Raw genomic sequence first — 16,132 nt, 5'->3', positions numbered from 1 at the left:
TTGTAGTAGTACTGCTGCAGCCTGTACACACACAATTGAAGATGGTGCTACTGCCTGAATGCTGCAATTAGCATTCTTTTAACTGCCCTCAACAATGGCATTCTGTAACTGTGCACAAGTGTATGGGCAGTCCAATACAGAAAACAGACCCAGGCTTAACCTTTCGAGGTAACCCTCGAACAACTGCTACAAATCATCTCTAACCATTGTTTTGGGAGCAAGGTGAGTACACGGGTTAACACTTACCGTACCTTTCCCATCCAGTATGTCTGACCCTAACCTTAAAGCCTCCCTAAAGTTTAATATCCCTGCCATGCCAATACTATCCCTCCTGTCCCTTGTGCAAAAAAAATGATAAATCTTCGTACTTCTGCCTCCAGTTCCATTTTATTGCCTGCAAGTTGTAAACATTAATGGATATGAGAGTGCTCCCTTTGGTGTGACAGATCATGCTTCTCTGCTGCAGAATAAACAAAAGGCGGGAGGAATAAATCCCAGCATGCAGTGAAGAACCCAGTTTCAAAAGCAACATGCATTTTCAACATGAAAGGTAGGTTCTTACTAAGCTGCAGTATTATATTTGTCAGATTTGCATGGTAGATTACTTTGTTGTGGTTTTGTATTTTTTTATGGTAACAGATTAACAATGAAGTATTTACTTATGAATGTCCTAAGCTTATAGAAATAACTGTAAATGCATTGAGTAAATGTATATGTGCATGCATCATTGCCGTTCTCCCCTTCTCTTACCTGGTGGTATTCCAAACATGGCCACAATGGTTTCTACAAGGCCGAGAATGTATAAGGCACTTCCACAGACGTTGGCTAGAAAAAACATTATACCAATGCTACCTCCAAATTCCGGCCCAAGGGCCCGACTGATCATATCTGCAAATTTCAGTCAAGGGATATAGAGGTGTAATACAGAGGGCAGGATTTATTTATACAATAATATACAATGCAATAACATTTGTAAAGCCCTTTTCTCCTATAGGACTCAAAGTGCATAGATAAGTCTCAGATCAATACAGGGTTGCATCATGGTTTGTTACAGAGGAAATAGTCACAGGTTTGTAAATGCCAGGCTTAACAGCTGGCTTTCCGGTTTGGAATTGCCCTAAATTCTACCAGGGATGGAGATGTCCTGCCTGGGCGTTCTGTCATGCTACCTCCACAATGTAATGAACAGCGGAGATGCCGCCGCGCGGTCTAGTGACAGGGCGGCTATCTCCGCGTTCAGACCGGCGGTTTCCGCGCAACAACACATGTCTGGCTTGTCTGGACCTTCTAGTGCACACAGATGGAGAGCTACGCGTGCGCGCGCCAGGCGACAGGACATTTATACCAGCAGACCCATCAGGCCGATCAGCTGATCCCAGCTGGACTCTGGATTGGCTGAGTGGCTCGGGCGGAGCTGCACAGCACTGCAAGTATATATAGATCTTGCTTGTCAGTTGCTGGTTACAGTGTGTTAGAACCAGCAGGAGCTGGGAATTTACACTTAGCCAGATTACCTTTGTTTATGCACTGTTATACACTAGACCAGTTCCAGGGTGTTGAGAACAAGGACCTCACACCCAAGCTTAGGATTGCTGTGTCATTACTCTGTTATACTCTAGACCAGTTCCAGGGTGTTGAGACCAAGGACCTCACACCCAAGCTTAGGATTGCTGTGTCATTACTCTGTTATACTCTAGCGTGAATATAACAGAGGCGCCAAAAGGATAAGAACACGATTTAAAATATTTAAAATTGCTTAGGAGGCAGTGGTGGACTTACCTCCCTCAAGCAGACACAGGAAGCTGTGTAATTCAACAAAGGTAAATTTAATGGTATACTCCAGGGGTTAAATACAACGCGTTTCGCAGGTCTACACCTACAGAAAAAGGCGCCAGGTGCATCTCTGACACTACGCTGCTGTGTGCTCCTACTTTTTACTGCCTGATGAAGCGGGTGTAGACCTGCGAAACGCGTTGTATTTAACCCCTGGAGTATACCATTAAATTTACCTTTGTTGAATTACACAGCTTCCTGTGTCTGCTTGAGGGAGGTAAGTCCACCACTGCCTCCTAAGCAATTTTAAATATTTTAAATCGTGTTCTTATCCTTTTGGCGCCTCTGTTATATTCACGCTATATTGTATATCCACCCTTGGTGGAGGGGGATACCCCTTTTTCTTCACGTCTACAGAGAGCGACTTCTTAATCCTGAGTGGGGACAGGTCAATCTCCTCACCTGCCTATACAGTGGTTGCCTGGAGGTAACCCTGGTTTGTGAGTATATATTTTACTCCTTCTCACATACTCAATTGCCTAGACTTACTACACTATATTGGGCTCTCGGTTTTTCCTCTCTGTTATACTCTAGACCAGTTCCAGGGTGTTGAGACCAAGGACCTCACACCCAAGCTTAGGTTTGCTGTGTCATTGCTCTGTTATACTCTAGACCAGTTCCAGGGTGTTGAGACCAAGGACCTCACACCCAAGCTTAGGATCGGTGTGTCATTACTCTGTAATACTTTAGACCAGTTCCTGGGTGTCGAGACCAAGGACCTCACACCTCAGATTAGAATTGTGCTTATGTATATCTGTTATGACCTTCTGCTTTGCTGACCTCTCTCTTGCTTTCTGATTCGGTACCTCTGCCCATCTGTCTACCAGTTGCTGACCCTGCTTGTATCCGGTTACCGAATCAGTCTTCTGTCTTTGTACCTTTTATGCTTGTGTGTTGCCGACCTGGCCTGTCTGACATTCCTGGCTGTCACTCGTTCCCCGAGTGATTAGTCTATCTGTACTTCCTTGGCACTAATCCACCAGGTGTCAGTTAGCTGCAAGGACCTCCTGTACCTCAGAGAGGCCTTCCTGCAGTGCAGTCAGTGGTCTCTTCCCATTAGGAGTCCATTGACTGCAGTACAGTCTGATTCCATTCCATCAGGGAATCACTGGCTGCTGCTCTATCTCTAGAGATAGCTCCTGCTCGGCCATAGGTCACCTGCTCCTCAGGTGTCCACTGGCTGCAGTGGTGTCTGTGTCTCCCGCTCCACGGGAGATAGCCTTCTACTGTTGCACCCAAACACTTACACATTATTAGTGTAAGTAAGAGGTTAGTCATACTTGTATTATTGGTGATTCTGCAGATCATCAATAGTCAGGTATACGTCTGTATTCTTGGTGATACTGCAGATCACCAATAATCAGATTCTCTCTGTGTGTTGACACCAATCGTTACACACAACTTTGGAACTCCCAAGTCTTTCTGACTGCAAACAATCAACATGTTTGATGGCATTCTTGGAGAAACAGTCTATATTTGGTTATATACTGTTGTTATAGGGAAGTGGTTGAAGATCTTGGACTGGGGTTGGGAAATAGTCAAACTGAATGTGGTTACACAAGGTGCCTAACATGATAAAGTATTTAAAAGATCAAGATAATCATATGAGACTAGGCTTAACTCCAATAGGAGGACAACTTGATCATGGAAATATACCAACAAGAATATAGACATTATTATGCACAATGTGTTTTGCTGGTCACTGCCTTCTTCATCAGGTACATAACTCCCCTGTGCTGCTAATCCTAACGTAAACACCTCCCTTCATTGCCATGTATTTTATATGCAAGGTCATTGTTAAAGGGAACCCAAGGCGAGAGGGATATGTAGGCTGCCATATTTATTTTCTTTTATTGCCTAACATCCCTCTTGATCTTATAGCACAGTGATGGCTAACCTTGGCACTCCGGCTGTGGTGGAACTACAAGTCCCATGAGGCATTGCAATACTTTGACAGCTCTAAGCATAACTCGGGGAGGCTGAGGCATGATGGGATTTGTAGTTTTGTCACAGCTGGAGTGCCACGGTTAGCCATCACTGTTATAGCATAAGTAGTGTCTGGGCCTAAACCCTGGAATAAGCATATGGCTAGTCCAGTAAAACATGAGTGAGCTCAGTCAGAGTAAATGCTTGTTCAGGGACTATGGCTAAAAGTATTAGAGACCCAGGATCAAAAGGATTGCCAGGCAATTGGTATTATTTAAAAGGAAATAAATATGACAGCTTCCATATCCTTCTCACCTCGGGTTCCCTTTAAAGTGGTCTGAAACTCTGAAATAACATTCAATAAAAATGTGTTTTTCTACTTTTTATTATTCATACAGTTATCATATTTGCTTTTGTGCACAAGTAATATTGTCTGTCTGCAAATTACAAGTTTCCAAAGTGTATTTTTTCTTGCCCTGAAAACTGCCATTGCATTTTACTCCAACTGCTTTTTATTATATATTAAAATCTTCTAATGAGTTGTTCTGAACTGTGTGTGTGCCTGAAGCAAAGACAGCTTCTCAGAAAGTGTTTTTACTTGTTACACACACATGTATAAACATTGGAATGTAAACAAAGATACTGTTATCTCCCGTTTGGATGCAGATTTGAAGCTGAATAGCAGGACAAAGTGCTTTGTTTAACCATTTCAGTGATGTTCTGCTAAAAAAAATTCTGGGATAGTAGCTTTAAAGCTGTGAGGAATCTTTTAGAACAAAGTAGAAATGCTGACTTTCAGACCAATTTAACATTAGCCTGTAATAGTTAGCTGATCATTTTGTTAATACTAATATTGACATTTTTGTAGCTGTAATGCTGTTTAAAAACTGACTCATTTCTTTCTGCTAATTCTTTTTTAGTGGTACTTTATCCTTGAAATTATATTTTTGGAAATATTCTTTACTTATTAAATTGTGAAAATTCTTTCATCCTTTGTATTCAGGTCTTTATACTGGATATATATGTGTGACATTTTGATATGAAGAAATTCTTTGCAAATTACAGTAATTTAATATATTGCATATACATGTTATTTTAATTTCTGCGAACAGAATATATTGAGCATGAATATAAAGCCCTAGTTTAGTAAAAAAAAAATTTCTATCCATTCCTAACAGGGAAATACTGTAGAGGTTTACAAAATGTACATTTGAAATTATATTACAAAGGTTTTTTTTTTGGTTTTTTTTAACATTAGGATAATTACAAGTTTAGTGTGCAAGCTGTTGTCATGGCGGGCCAGGGCGATGCCAGTTATGATTCCTTCAGCAGCCAAGTATTCTTATGCTGGGAATACACGGTTCGATTGAAATTATCAATCGAGCCGCTGATAATTGATAATTTCCAACCTGTCCGATACCCCGCCGGATCGATTCCGCGCTCGATACCGGCGGGGAGAACAAAAGAAGAAACACTCGGAAGATTAGTAAATGCCCGCGGGGACGAGCGGGAATCGATCCGCACGCCCGCGGGGATGCGCCGATATCGAGCCAGCGGCTCGATTCCGGCGCATAAACGAATCGTGTATTCCCAGCATATAGATTTTCAATCACAAAAGAGGTGTGGCTATGGTGGGAACTGCCTCCCTATGACTTTAACTCAGTAACTGTGGAAGGCCAGGATTCTCTAGGAGGAGGGGGCGAGGAAGTATTCTGTAGCTGTGTACAAAGCAATCTAGATTACCACTGACAACTAGATTTTTATATACATTTTTTTAAACCACATTTTTAGAATTACAGTGCTGAAAGGAGATTTTTAAAAATGGTGCATGAACTGAGGCTTTAATGATTTCATGTTGCATTTTTCACAGGGGAGGCTGAACTGTAGGCTTGTTTGGCAGGTTATCCTCCAGTCTGACAGCCAACAAGCAGCTTGTGGCTGCAATAGGATGCAGCTGAATGGCAGCGTTTGAAACCCACCAGACAGCAGAAAACGCATCATGTCATGTTTGAGGACAGCCACGGCCAGATGTGGTGGTGCCTCTCCATTGCCCCTGCCGAGAGCTAGCAAGAGCCTGGCCAGTGCACAGGAGCAATTCACAAGCAGTGAATTCCCCACCTACAGCCTCCTGTATAAAAAAAAAAGGCCTTGAGCTTGGTAAATCTGGCTCATTATGTCCTGATTCTTCTTCTTGTGTCAACTGAGATGGTCACACAAGGACAGGCAGGTGTAATGCTTGTAGGAATCAGTCTAATTCTGTATCGCATATCGCATGCAAAACACAGCAGTACACGGTTATACTCAAAAACAGCCATGGTTAGGGTAAGAACTTTACAATACAGTATAGCTAGATGTGGTAGCCAGCGCTTACAAGCTTAACAAAAGGGTTAACTGAATAAGTTTGTATAATGCCAGCGGTGTTGAATTGCATATACCCTAAGGGCCCATTATAACCAATTTTGACAAAAATCTATCTGGCTTTTCCCTAAAACTGTCAGAGTAATAAAGTTTGAATGAAAAGGCTGCATGTAATCTAATTAGGCGGATGTTAGCGCAGCTCCATGTTTCCTTCTGTGTCAGTCACGTCTCTCAGTATGCTTCAGTGTCTTACTGCTGCTCTCCCCATCTCATCCCCATAAAAGCTTTAGCAGGATATAAAATAAAGTACTGATGGATATAAAGTGCTATGTAGACTGTGTAACATTGGGCACTAATGAATGAAATACGCATTTCACACTATGTTAAGTCTTAGAAATACACAGAAATTAAAAGTATTTCCTAAAGGACTGACTGAAATGATAGCTTTTAAATCTTTGCACCTTAAAAACTTTAAGCACAAAATGTTTTTCTAGGTTTTATATGCATTGTTGCACTTCCATGATTAGCTGATGTTAAATAAATCTGAAGCCCAGATTTTGGCCACTTACAGCAAACCGTCATTGCTTAAGGCAGCAATCTTCTCACAGAGATTTAGCCTGTGCCTTTCTCCCTTGCAGCCTGAACTGCAAAATATTGCATTCCAGTCTAGAACTCAAGGTACATGGTACAATTTTTATTTTTTTTCAATTAGCTAATTTAGTTTGATTATTTCATTAGATCAAACATAAAAAAAATTCCAACACGTCTGATCGGATTTTTATAGAAAAAACAGGATAATAGTTTGTTTTCCTTGATGGAAAAAAAAAAGATTATTTTCAACTTTCATTCAATTCGATTGTTTTGGTCGAAAAAATGGGAAAATCAAACGTTTTATTGTACTGTGCATGGGTACCATAACTCCCTCAACTTAGCGGCTTATGATCATATGAACAAAATTTTAAATTGGACATTTTTTATTTCCAGAAGCCTCATTTCATACAAAAATAAACATTTGATCTTTCTGATTACTAACCTATTGCACAGCAATTTTCAGTCTGGGAAGGAACTTTATCCTATTTCCTGCCAAGCTTTCACTCCCAAATTGCGCCTCTGTTGGCCAAGCCAATTTCAACTTCTTTTTAATTTCCTAAAAAAACCCATCCAGAATAAGCCACCTCATGGATAAGCCCCCACATGGCCAAATGCCGTGACCCACTGATTAGGCAGCCCCTCAATGTGGTGCTCTAGCCTCCCATGCAAAGAAACCTGCTCTAAAAGTAGGACACACCTTGGAGCTTGCAAGTGGAAACATAGCTACCTCTCCTCACTCCAGCTTGCATCCTCGCATCTCCCCGGCGGCTTCTGAACTGACTGCTAGAGCACAAGGTGCACGATCATGTGACTGCGGTGAGCCTAGAGCTCTAGTCACACTGACGGGGACACTCGAGGATGCAAGCTAGAGTGAGAAGAGGTAGCAATGCTGTCCAGTACGCTTCCAATGCACGTTGGGGGCCCCGCACATGGTGTATCACCAAGCCGACCCCTCAAACACTACACATTACACACTAGGCTTCCACGGAGATTGGGGGGAGGTTAAGGGGGCATTTAAGCAATGGGGGGTCTATTTATTTACAGTTTTAATTAAAATGCAAGCATTGCTATATATATATATATATATATATAAATATATATTTATATATATATATAAATATGATGCCATGGATTCCCATGTGTGACGACTGCAACATGCAGATAATGGATCTTAGGAGACGTGAGGAGTGACAATAGACAATAATTAACCCTCCAGGTGTGCTGCACTCTTTTGCTATCTTAATAAATCCCACCAGATGTGAGCTAGCATTTGGGAAAGTTTTGCACATCAAGGCTGTAAAAGTTACTGGTACTTTTGTGATCTGAAATGCACAGAAAACATCTGTATGTGAATAGCAGGTTCCCTTCGAGTGCAGATTTTTAGTTTGTATTCCATGAAAAAAAGGGCTGGCCTTTATCGAGGGGAAATTACTCCAAGTTGATAGTCTTTGCTTGAAGGGTAAATCATTCTGTTGGAAGCCAGCAATGTTCTACTCTCCAAGAGGGAGCAATCTTTCTCTCACATTTTAAGCCACTACAAAAATAATAGGGAAAATTATATCTTTTCAATGACTGTGGTGCCTGTACAAAACAAAATAACAGAAAAAGAATTTGACAGCAAACATAGGTGCTGCAGCTTATCATACCTGCCATAATCAAACACTATGGAATGAATGAAACGGATTGCTTTATCAGTATGTACAGCCATAGAGGCATTAAATAACCATAGCCAAGCTCATTGCTTCTCTCTTGTAAAGGCAAGACAAGAGAGGGAAAGACACAGACCTATATTTTACATATATTTAAATGTGAGAGACTTCTACAACATCCGTACCTAACTTTCCTAGCATTTCAGAGCTCACTATTATTTTCTTATACGTATTGCAGAACTCAAGTTTGCCTACAAATGTGAGCTGCAGATAGTCACTTCTCCGCTCATTTTGAAAAGATTTATTGTTATTTGCAGTTTGTTTGTACTGTGAGAAGAGTGGCAAAAAGTGTGCTTATTGTCTGCATGAGGATTGAGGAAGTGCTCAGCAGCCCCGGGGAGGTTCTGCATAAGTCAGGGATGAATGATTGTGCCACACAGAGGGTACAGGGGACAAAACAATTACTGTCATTCATCTATACCCATTATCAGAATGGCTAAATACTACAGTACGTCTGTAATAATTACATGGAATTATACAGAAAGATATCCTGTGAATGTATTTAGTTTAGACGACCTTGAATGGTTCAACGAAGCTCTAAATAATAAAAATGATATGTGTGTTATTTCATGCCAAAGGCTCAGTTGATATTTGTGGGTTCCCAACATGGATGGTCACAGCGATTCCAATGTACCATCCACTGGTATCTGTTGTAATGGACGTGTCATAAACAGCACTGCTACTGATACATCCTGTCACTGGCAATATGGAAGAAAATATAAAGCCACCCTAGCAGAGGCACAGACAGCAATAAAAACAGATATACAGTAGGTTCTGTATTAAACTCCACATTAATAAAAGACCCTAGCATCAAAAACAAAGAATAGAAAAAAGAAACCGCAAATCACAATCAATTGCATTAAACAAAAATTTGCTTCAAATCAAAAGAACTGGAAAGCAAAAAACAGCAAAAATCGCTACCAAAAGTGATTGCGAATTAGTACTTTAAAAGTAAAGTGGTACCCCAGAAACAGAGAAAATACACACACATAAATTGCTGCTGGTCACTGCACCTTACCAAGTTCTGCATTCTAGCTTGATTTACTATAGTAATGTGGTGTTTTCTCACATGAGCTTTTATGATGTCACACATGTGCTGCTCTGTCATCCCTCCGCCCCCCACATAGCAACAGCGTGCATCATCAGCTACTCCGTGTCTGTACAGCCCGGCCCAAGGGGATTGTGTCCCGGGCCGGACCAACGGGTGTTGTAATACTATAAATACATTTATTTCCCTTGTACAGTCAAATCTTGTGGGGGCCTATCATCAAATCCCTCAGTTTCCTATGCTTTTTATGGCTAGGGGTGTGGCCTGGTGTGCCACTCACTCTTCCTCTAAAAAAACTTTATGGTACAGGGAGAGTGGCAACTCGTCTTTCCTCTAGAAAGCATTAAATGGCCTTAAACCCAGCAATATGGCCCAGTATTCATGTGTACAGCAACCAAATTAGTTATGGAACAAGCTCACAGCAACTTTGATAGTTTTTTTTTAATATGCTTCCTTGTTCTAATGGACATGTAACAATGTCAACTAACCAACTCTGTTAAGGTGGCCATACACTGGTTGATTTGCCATCAGATCGACCAACAGATAGATCCCTCTCTGATTGAATCTGATCAGAGAGGGATTGTATGGCTGCCTTTACTGCAAACAGATTGTGAATCGATTTCAGCATGAAACCGATCACAATCTGTGAAGCTGCCGCTGCCCCCCGCCAGCCATACATTACCTTCTCCGCGGGCGCGAGTCCCCCTCTGTCCCCGCTGTTTTCTTCTCCGCTGGGTTCCGCGTTCCGGTCCGGCTGGCTTCACTTCTTTCTGTCCGGGGAAGTTTAAACAGCGGAGGGCGATCTACTGTTTAAACTTCCTGCCGGGACAGGAAGTGAAGCCAGCCGGACCGGAACGTGGAACCCAGCGGAGAAGAAGACAGCGGGGACAGAGGGGGACTCGTGCCGGCAGAGCAGGTAATGTATTGCCGTTGTATTGCGTCGGTCGTCAGAGATTCGAACGCCTCTATCGGCGCACTTCCGACCCGCCGGCGATCGAGCAAAATCTTCCGCATGGACGCATAGACGGGAATGATTGATTTTGGATGGAAATCGATCGTTCTGTCAGCTTTTGCGCAACAATTTCACAGCAGATTCGATCACAGTGATCGAATCTGCTGTATATCGGCGGGAAAATCGTTAGGTGTATGAGCACCTTTAAACAATGGGAAATTATCTGCAAATTATCTGCAATCTACCATTCCGTGCTCGCTCGAGCCTGATATACTCATGGAGGAGGAGGTCCGAGCACTGCTATTTGGCTGAACAAGTCTCCTCCTTCTTGTCTTTGAACTGTGATAGGAAGTTGTGTGTGTGAGCAGAAGCAACAAGCTAGAGAGAGGATTTCTTACCAGCCAATGGAAAGACAATCATTATGTGTCAGAGCCCTTATTTCACTATTAAGGGCTTGTTCACACTACAAGCTCTTTTCTAAGAGCCAGCAATTTGAAAAGCACTTGCTAATGTAATGGTATGTGTTCTCATTTGAGCAATACAATTTTTAAAAGCCTCACATAGAATTACAATAGCAAAGCCCTTTTCAAAACGCTTAGAAGAGTGCTAGTAAAGTGAACCAGCACTAAAGGAAACCGTCTGATGTGAGCACCTTTTATTTTAATCATTTTGGCCACTTTACATGTGAAGACATGGTGCCAGGTTTAGGTTCACTTTAAATAAAAGACTAGCGGCCTGCCAGTTCAGATAGGCAAAATAATAATAATAATATTAATTAAGCTTTGAACTATTCCCAGTAGAAATAAAACCTTTGTGTGTTGGCTGGTAACAGTGTCTATTCCGTTAACCTACATTCAGTACTCCTCAATTGAATTCTGAGCATTGAGCAGCAATCCACGTTCTACTTACAGGAAATCTGATAGAAATCAATCACTGAAAAGTTCTGTACTTCTGAATGCTGTATAAAAGCCGGCATCTCTATCTTCATGCACTACCTAATCAACCTATGTTCATCCACGACCCTCTGCTGTCAATCAACCCACTGCTTAAAATCAATCAAAGTAATAATCAATGGGCTCAGAGGCAGTAAAGGATTCCAGGCAGATTTATAAATGATGATGAAATCTGCACTAAATCTATCACTTTAAAGCCCTTATTCAACCGTTAGATTTTTTTCATTGTGAGTAAAGATGAATAGAGGATTATGCCATTACTCACAATATTTGCAGACATTCCAGATAATATCCCTTTGGAAGAGTCAGACATGTGACTCAGATATTCCCATACAAATGATGGATCTAGAAGCAGAGTAGGTGTCCCAAGCTAGTTAAGCTTAACTCTTTAAGGTCAGCACTGCAGCTCAGCAGATCCTTAGCATTAAGGCTCTGTTGTAGCTGCAGTGACATCCACAATGAGCTAATCTATCAGCACAAGGAGAGGGTGGGTGAGGTCAGGTGATCTGAGCCCACAGAGAGAGACTGGCTGATGCCCTCTCCCCATTTCTCTCTGACTACCTCATGTAGGTGACGTCAGGATCGGGGAAAATGGATGGGTCACAGTCCAGTGTAACCAAGCAGCATCTAACCTTGCTACCAATTACTTACATTTTACCTCTCCATAAATAAACTTCTTTCCTTTGACAATGTATAAAATAATATTATTTGACCTATAAAGTTGGCATAATTTATCAAAAAAGTTGCGACACAACTAGTGCAAAAATGGAGCAGTGGTCCTAGAAACCAATTAGAATTTCTATTTCGTTCAACTGCCAATTTGTTGCACTGATCAACTGCTCCATTTTTCTGTTAGTGTTTTCTGTCTTATTAAATCAGCTGCAGTCTATTTTATTAGTAAAAGCAGCAATGTTATACAGTAGCAAGAAAAAGTATGTGAACCCTTTAGAGTTATATGGATTTCTGCACAAATTGGTCATGAAATGTGATCTGATCTTCATCTAAGTCACAACAATAGACAATCGCAATTTGCTTAAACTAATATCAAACAGATATTTAAATGTTTTCATTGAACACACCATGTAATCATTCACCGTTCAGGTGAAAAAAGTATGTGAACCCCTAGACTAATGACATTTCCAAGAGCTAATTGGAGTGAGGTGTCAGCCAGTTGGTGTCCAGTCAATGAGATGAGATTGTAGGTGTTGGTTACAGCTGCCCTGCCCTATAAAAGAACACACACCAGTTCTGTGTTTGCTTTTCCCAAGAAGTATTGCCTGATATGAATGATGCCTCGCACAAAAGAGCTCTCAGAAGACCCACAATTAAGAATTGTTGACTTGCATAAACCTGGAAAGTGTTATAAAAGTATCTTCAAAAGCCTTGCAGTTCATCAGTATCCGGTAAGACAAACTCTATAAATGGAGAAAGTTCAGCACAGCTTCTACTCTCCCTAGGATTGGCGTCCTGCAAAGATGACTGCAAGAGCACAGCAAAGAATGCTCATTGAGGTGAAGAAGAATCCTAGAGTGTTAGCTAAAGACTTACAAAAGTCTCTGGCATATGCTAACATCCATGTTAGCTAATCTACAACAACAACAACAACAAAGAACATTTGTAAAGCGCTTTTCTCCCGTGGGACTCAAAGCGCATAAGCATGGCTCCGACCATCGTGGTACAGGGGAAGAATTTTATAAATCTGGAAATGCCAGGCTAAACAGGTGGCTTTTCAGTCTGGATTTGAATAGCTCCAGGGATGGTGCTGTCTTTACTGGGTGTGGTAGGGAGTTCCAAAGAGTAGGGGCAGCATGACAGAAGGCTCTGTCTCCAGATTTTTTGAGGTGCACTCTGGGAGTGACCAAGTTTATAGAACTTGCTGATCTGAGGTTGTGAGAGGTGTGGTGCAGCTTCAGCAAGTCCTTCATGTATCCAGGGCCCAGATTGTGCAGGGATTTGAATGTCAGCAGTCCAATCTTGAAGAGTATTCTCCATTCTACTGGTAGCCAGTGCAGTGAGCGAAGGATCGGTGTAATGTGACAGTGGCGAGGCTGGTTTGTTAGCAATCTGGCAGCAGCATTCTGCACTAATTGCAGGCGACGCAGGTCTTTTTTGGGGAGGCCAGCATAAAGGGCATTGCAGTAGTCCAGCCGTGATGTGATGAAGGCGTGGACTAGGGTTTGAAGATCCTCTGGGGGAATCAGATGTTTAATCTTTGCAATGTTCTTCAGATGAAAGAAGGAAGATTTAACTACAGATGAAATTTGGTTTCTGAAACTCAATTCCCCATCGATTAGTACGCCAAGGCTACGCACAAGGTTGGAGCTGTTTATGTCTGAATTCCCAATCCTGATTGGTGTTGCTTTAGGATAGAGCTGTTTTGATGGCGAGCACTGGCTTTGGACAAACAGGACCTCAGTTTTGTCAGCATTCAGTTTCAACCAGTTATCATTCATCCATGCCTGAAGCTCAGCTAAGCAAGAGTTTATTTTTGGGGTAGGGTCTGTTCCACCAGGTTTGAAGGACAGGTATAGCTGTGTGTCATCGGCGTAGCAGTGGTACGTCAGGCCATGTCGTTGGATAAGTGTACCGAGTGGCAACATGTAGATTGCAAACAGCAGAGGGGATAGGATTGATCCTTGTGGCACTCCGAATTGTAGAGGTGCAGGTTTGGACATTATAGGTCCTAGGGATACTCTCTGTGTTCTGTCAGTCAGGAATGATCTGAACCACTGGAGGACTGATCCACTGATGCCACAGTACTCCTGCAGTCTGTTAAGCAGGATTTCATGGTCAACTGTATCAAAAGCAGCTGAGAGATCCAACAGGATTAGGATGGAGCATTCCCCTCTGTCCCTTGCCATGAGCAGATCGTTGCAGACTTGGATGAGGGCTGTTTCACAGCTGTGGTGTTTCTTAAAGCCAGATTGTAGAGGGTCCAGGATGTTGTTTACTGACAGCCTGGTTTCAAGTTGCAGATAGACAGCCTTTTCAATAACTTTACCTAAGAAGGGGAGGTTGGAGACAGGTCTGTAGCTGCTCATAGCATCTGGATCCATGGAAGGTTTTTTGAGAAGGGGCTTGATGATTCCTTCTTTTAGAGAGGTAGGAAACCTCCCTGCTTGCAGAGAGCAATTTACTATTTTGTGAAATGCTGGACCAAGCAGGTCAGGGCATTTCAGCATATGTTTAGTTGGTCCAGGGTCCAGGTCGCAGGTTGTCTGGCGGAGACGACAGAGGGTGTCTGAGATCTCTTCCTCACTAATACTTTTGAAATCAGTCCAGGGTGTTAGGTTGTTTTTGCAGCTATTTCCATTAGTTGCATGAGTCTTGGGTGCTGTGGACTGAATGAGAGACCGAATAGAAGATACTTTGTCAGCAAAGTAGCAGGCAAATTTCTCACATAGCTCCTTTGAGGGAGTTATAGTGGGTTTTAGACAGGATGGATTACATAGTCTATCAACTGTGCGGAATAGTTGGGCTGGTCTGTTGGCGGCCTTTGCGATCTCCTGTGATAGGTAGTATCTAGTATACGTAAAACACTAAACAAGAATTGGGTTCATGGGAGGATACCACAGAGGAAGCCAATGATGTCCATAAAAAGCATTGCTGCACGTTTAAAGTTTGCAAAAGAGCACTAGATGTTCCACAGCAGTACTGGCAAAATATTCTGTGGACAGATGAAACCAAAATTGAGAGAAGAAACACACAACACTATGTGTGGAGAAAAAAAGGCACAGCACACCAACATCAAAATCTCATCCCTACTGTGAAGTTTGATGGTGGGGCAGAAGATCCCGACCTGGCGAGGTTACCATCGCGAACGGAGGGGACCCTGGGCCACCGGCTGTAAGCAGAGCTGTGGCAAGGGAAATATCGGCTGCCGGGGGATGGAAGAAGCCTCGGGTGTAATGCCTGGCAGATCTCTCATTTTCCTTCAGCTACTATACCCCAATCTAGTGCCGTAGCTCTGAGCTCGGCCCACAGTCTTTACCTATAGACAAGTCCCCGTGTGAACAGAACACTGAATATGTCTCATGACTACGGTTATCCCCAGGTCTTAACGTGCAAGGTATAGAGGATGTGGCCGGAAAAAACAGAGTACCACCAGAGCAAAGCAAGACTATGCAGCTGGGTGATATCAAATAATAGAGAGAGATGCTCTTGTGGAAAAGATTACACAGATCACACCAGGAGCTATGAAAAATGGAGAAAGATTGCTCAGAGCGCCTGCAGTTCTGAGCTTCTGATACCGCCACAATAAACAAGACACAATGGTAGCTCAGTGCGACCACAGCACTGAGCATCTGATGTCCACCACACTGAGTAAACAAGTACAGACAACAGACAGACAAAAGGAATGCTTGCCAATCTAATCGCTGCCCCAGCGATAGCAAGTATCCACACAGGCACGGATAAGACAAACAGGAAGGAGCGTAACTATTAGCAACTGCAGCTATAGTTACTTCCATAGGAACAGGAACAGCAGCTACAGATAGATAGAAGGATTGTTTGCCAATCTAATTGCTACCCCAGCAATAGCAAAAATCCACACAGGTTCAGACAAGACAAATAGGAAGGAACGCAACTAATAGTAACCGCAGCGATAGTTACATCTACAGAAACAGAACTAGCAGGAATACTACCAGTCACCAACGTGGTGAAAGCAGTCTCCCAGCTATCAGGATAGGAAAGACTTCACTCACAAGCAAGGCAAGGTAATGCAATATAATTCAAACTTTACACAAGGAACCCAGCAGCCAGC

The 16,132-nt window shown here is 42.4% G+C and overlaps 1 protein-coding gene across 1 annotated transcript in view; it reads right to left on the bottom strand.

Annotated features, from left to right (window-relative positions):
• The window catches only part of LOC137570632 (solute carrier family 12 member 9-like), a 366,074-nt gene that overhangs the window by 262,627 nt on the left and 87,315 nt on the right, over positions 1–16,132 (bottom strand). The window contains exon 3 of the mRNA XM_068279330.1: positions 751–888. Coding sequence (XP_068135431.1) covers positions 751–888 — 138 coding nt within the window. The remainder of the gene's footprint in view (positions 1–750; positions 889–16,132) is intronic.

Source organism: Hyperolius riggenbachi, chromosome 4 (assembly GCF_040937935.1).
Source record: "Hyperolius riggenbachi isolate aHypRig1 chromosome 4, aHypRig1.pri, whole genome shotgun sequence".
In the NCBI taxonomy this organism is placed as follows: Eukaryota; Metazoa; Chordata; class Amphibia; order Anura; family Hyperoliidae; genus Hyperolius; species Hyperolius riggenbachi.
The sequence above is the reverse complement of the archived record's forward strand: the minus strand, read 5'-3'. Positions and strand labels throughout refer to the sequence as shown.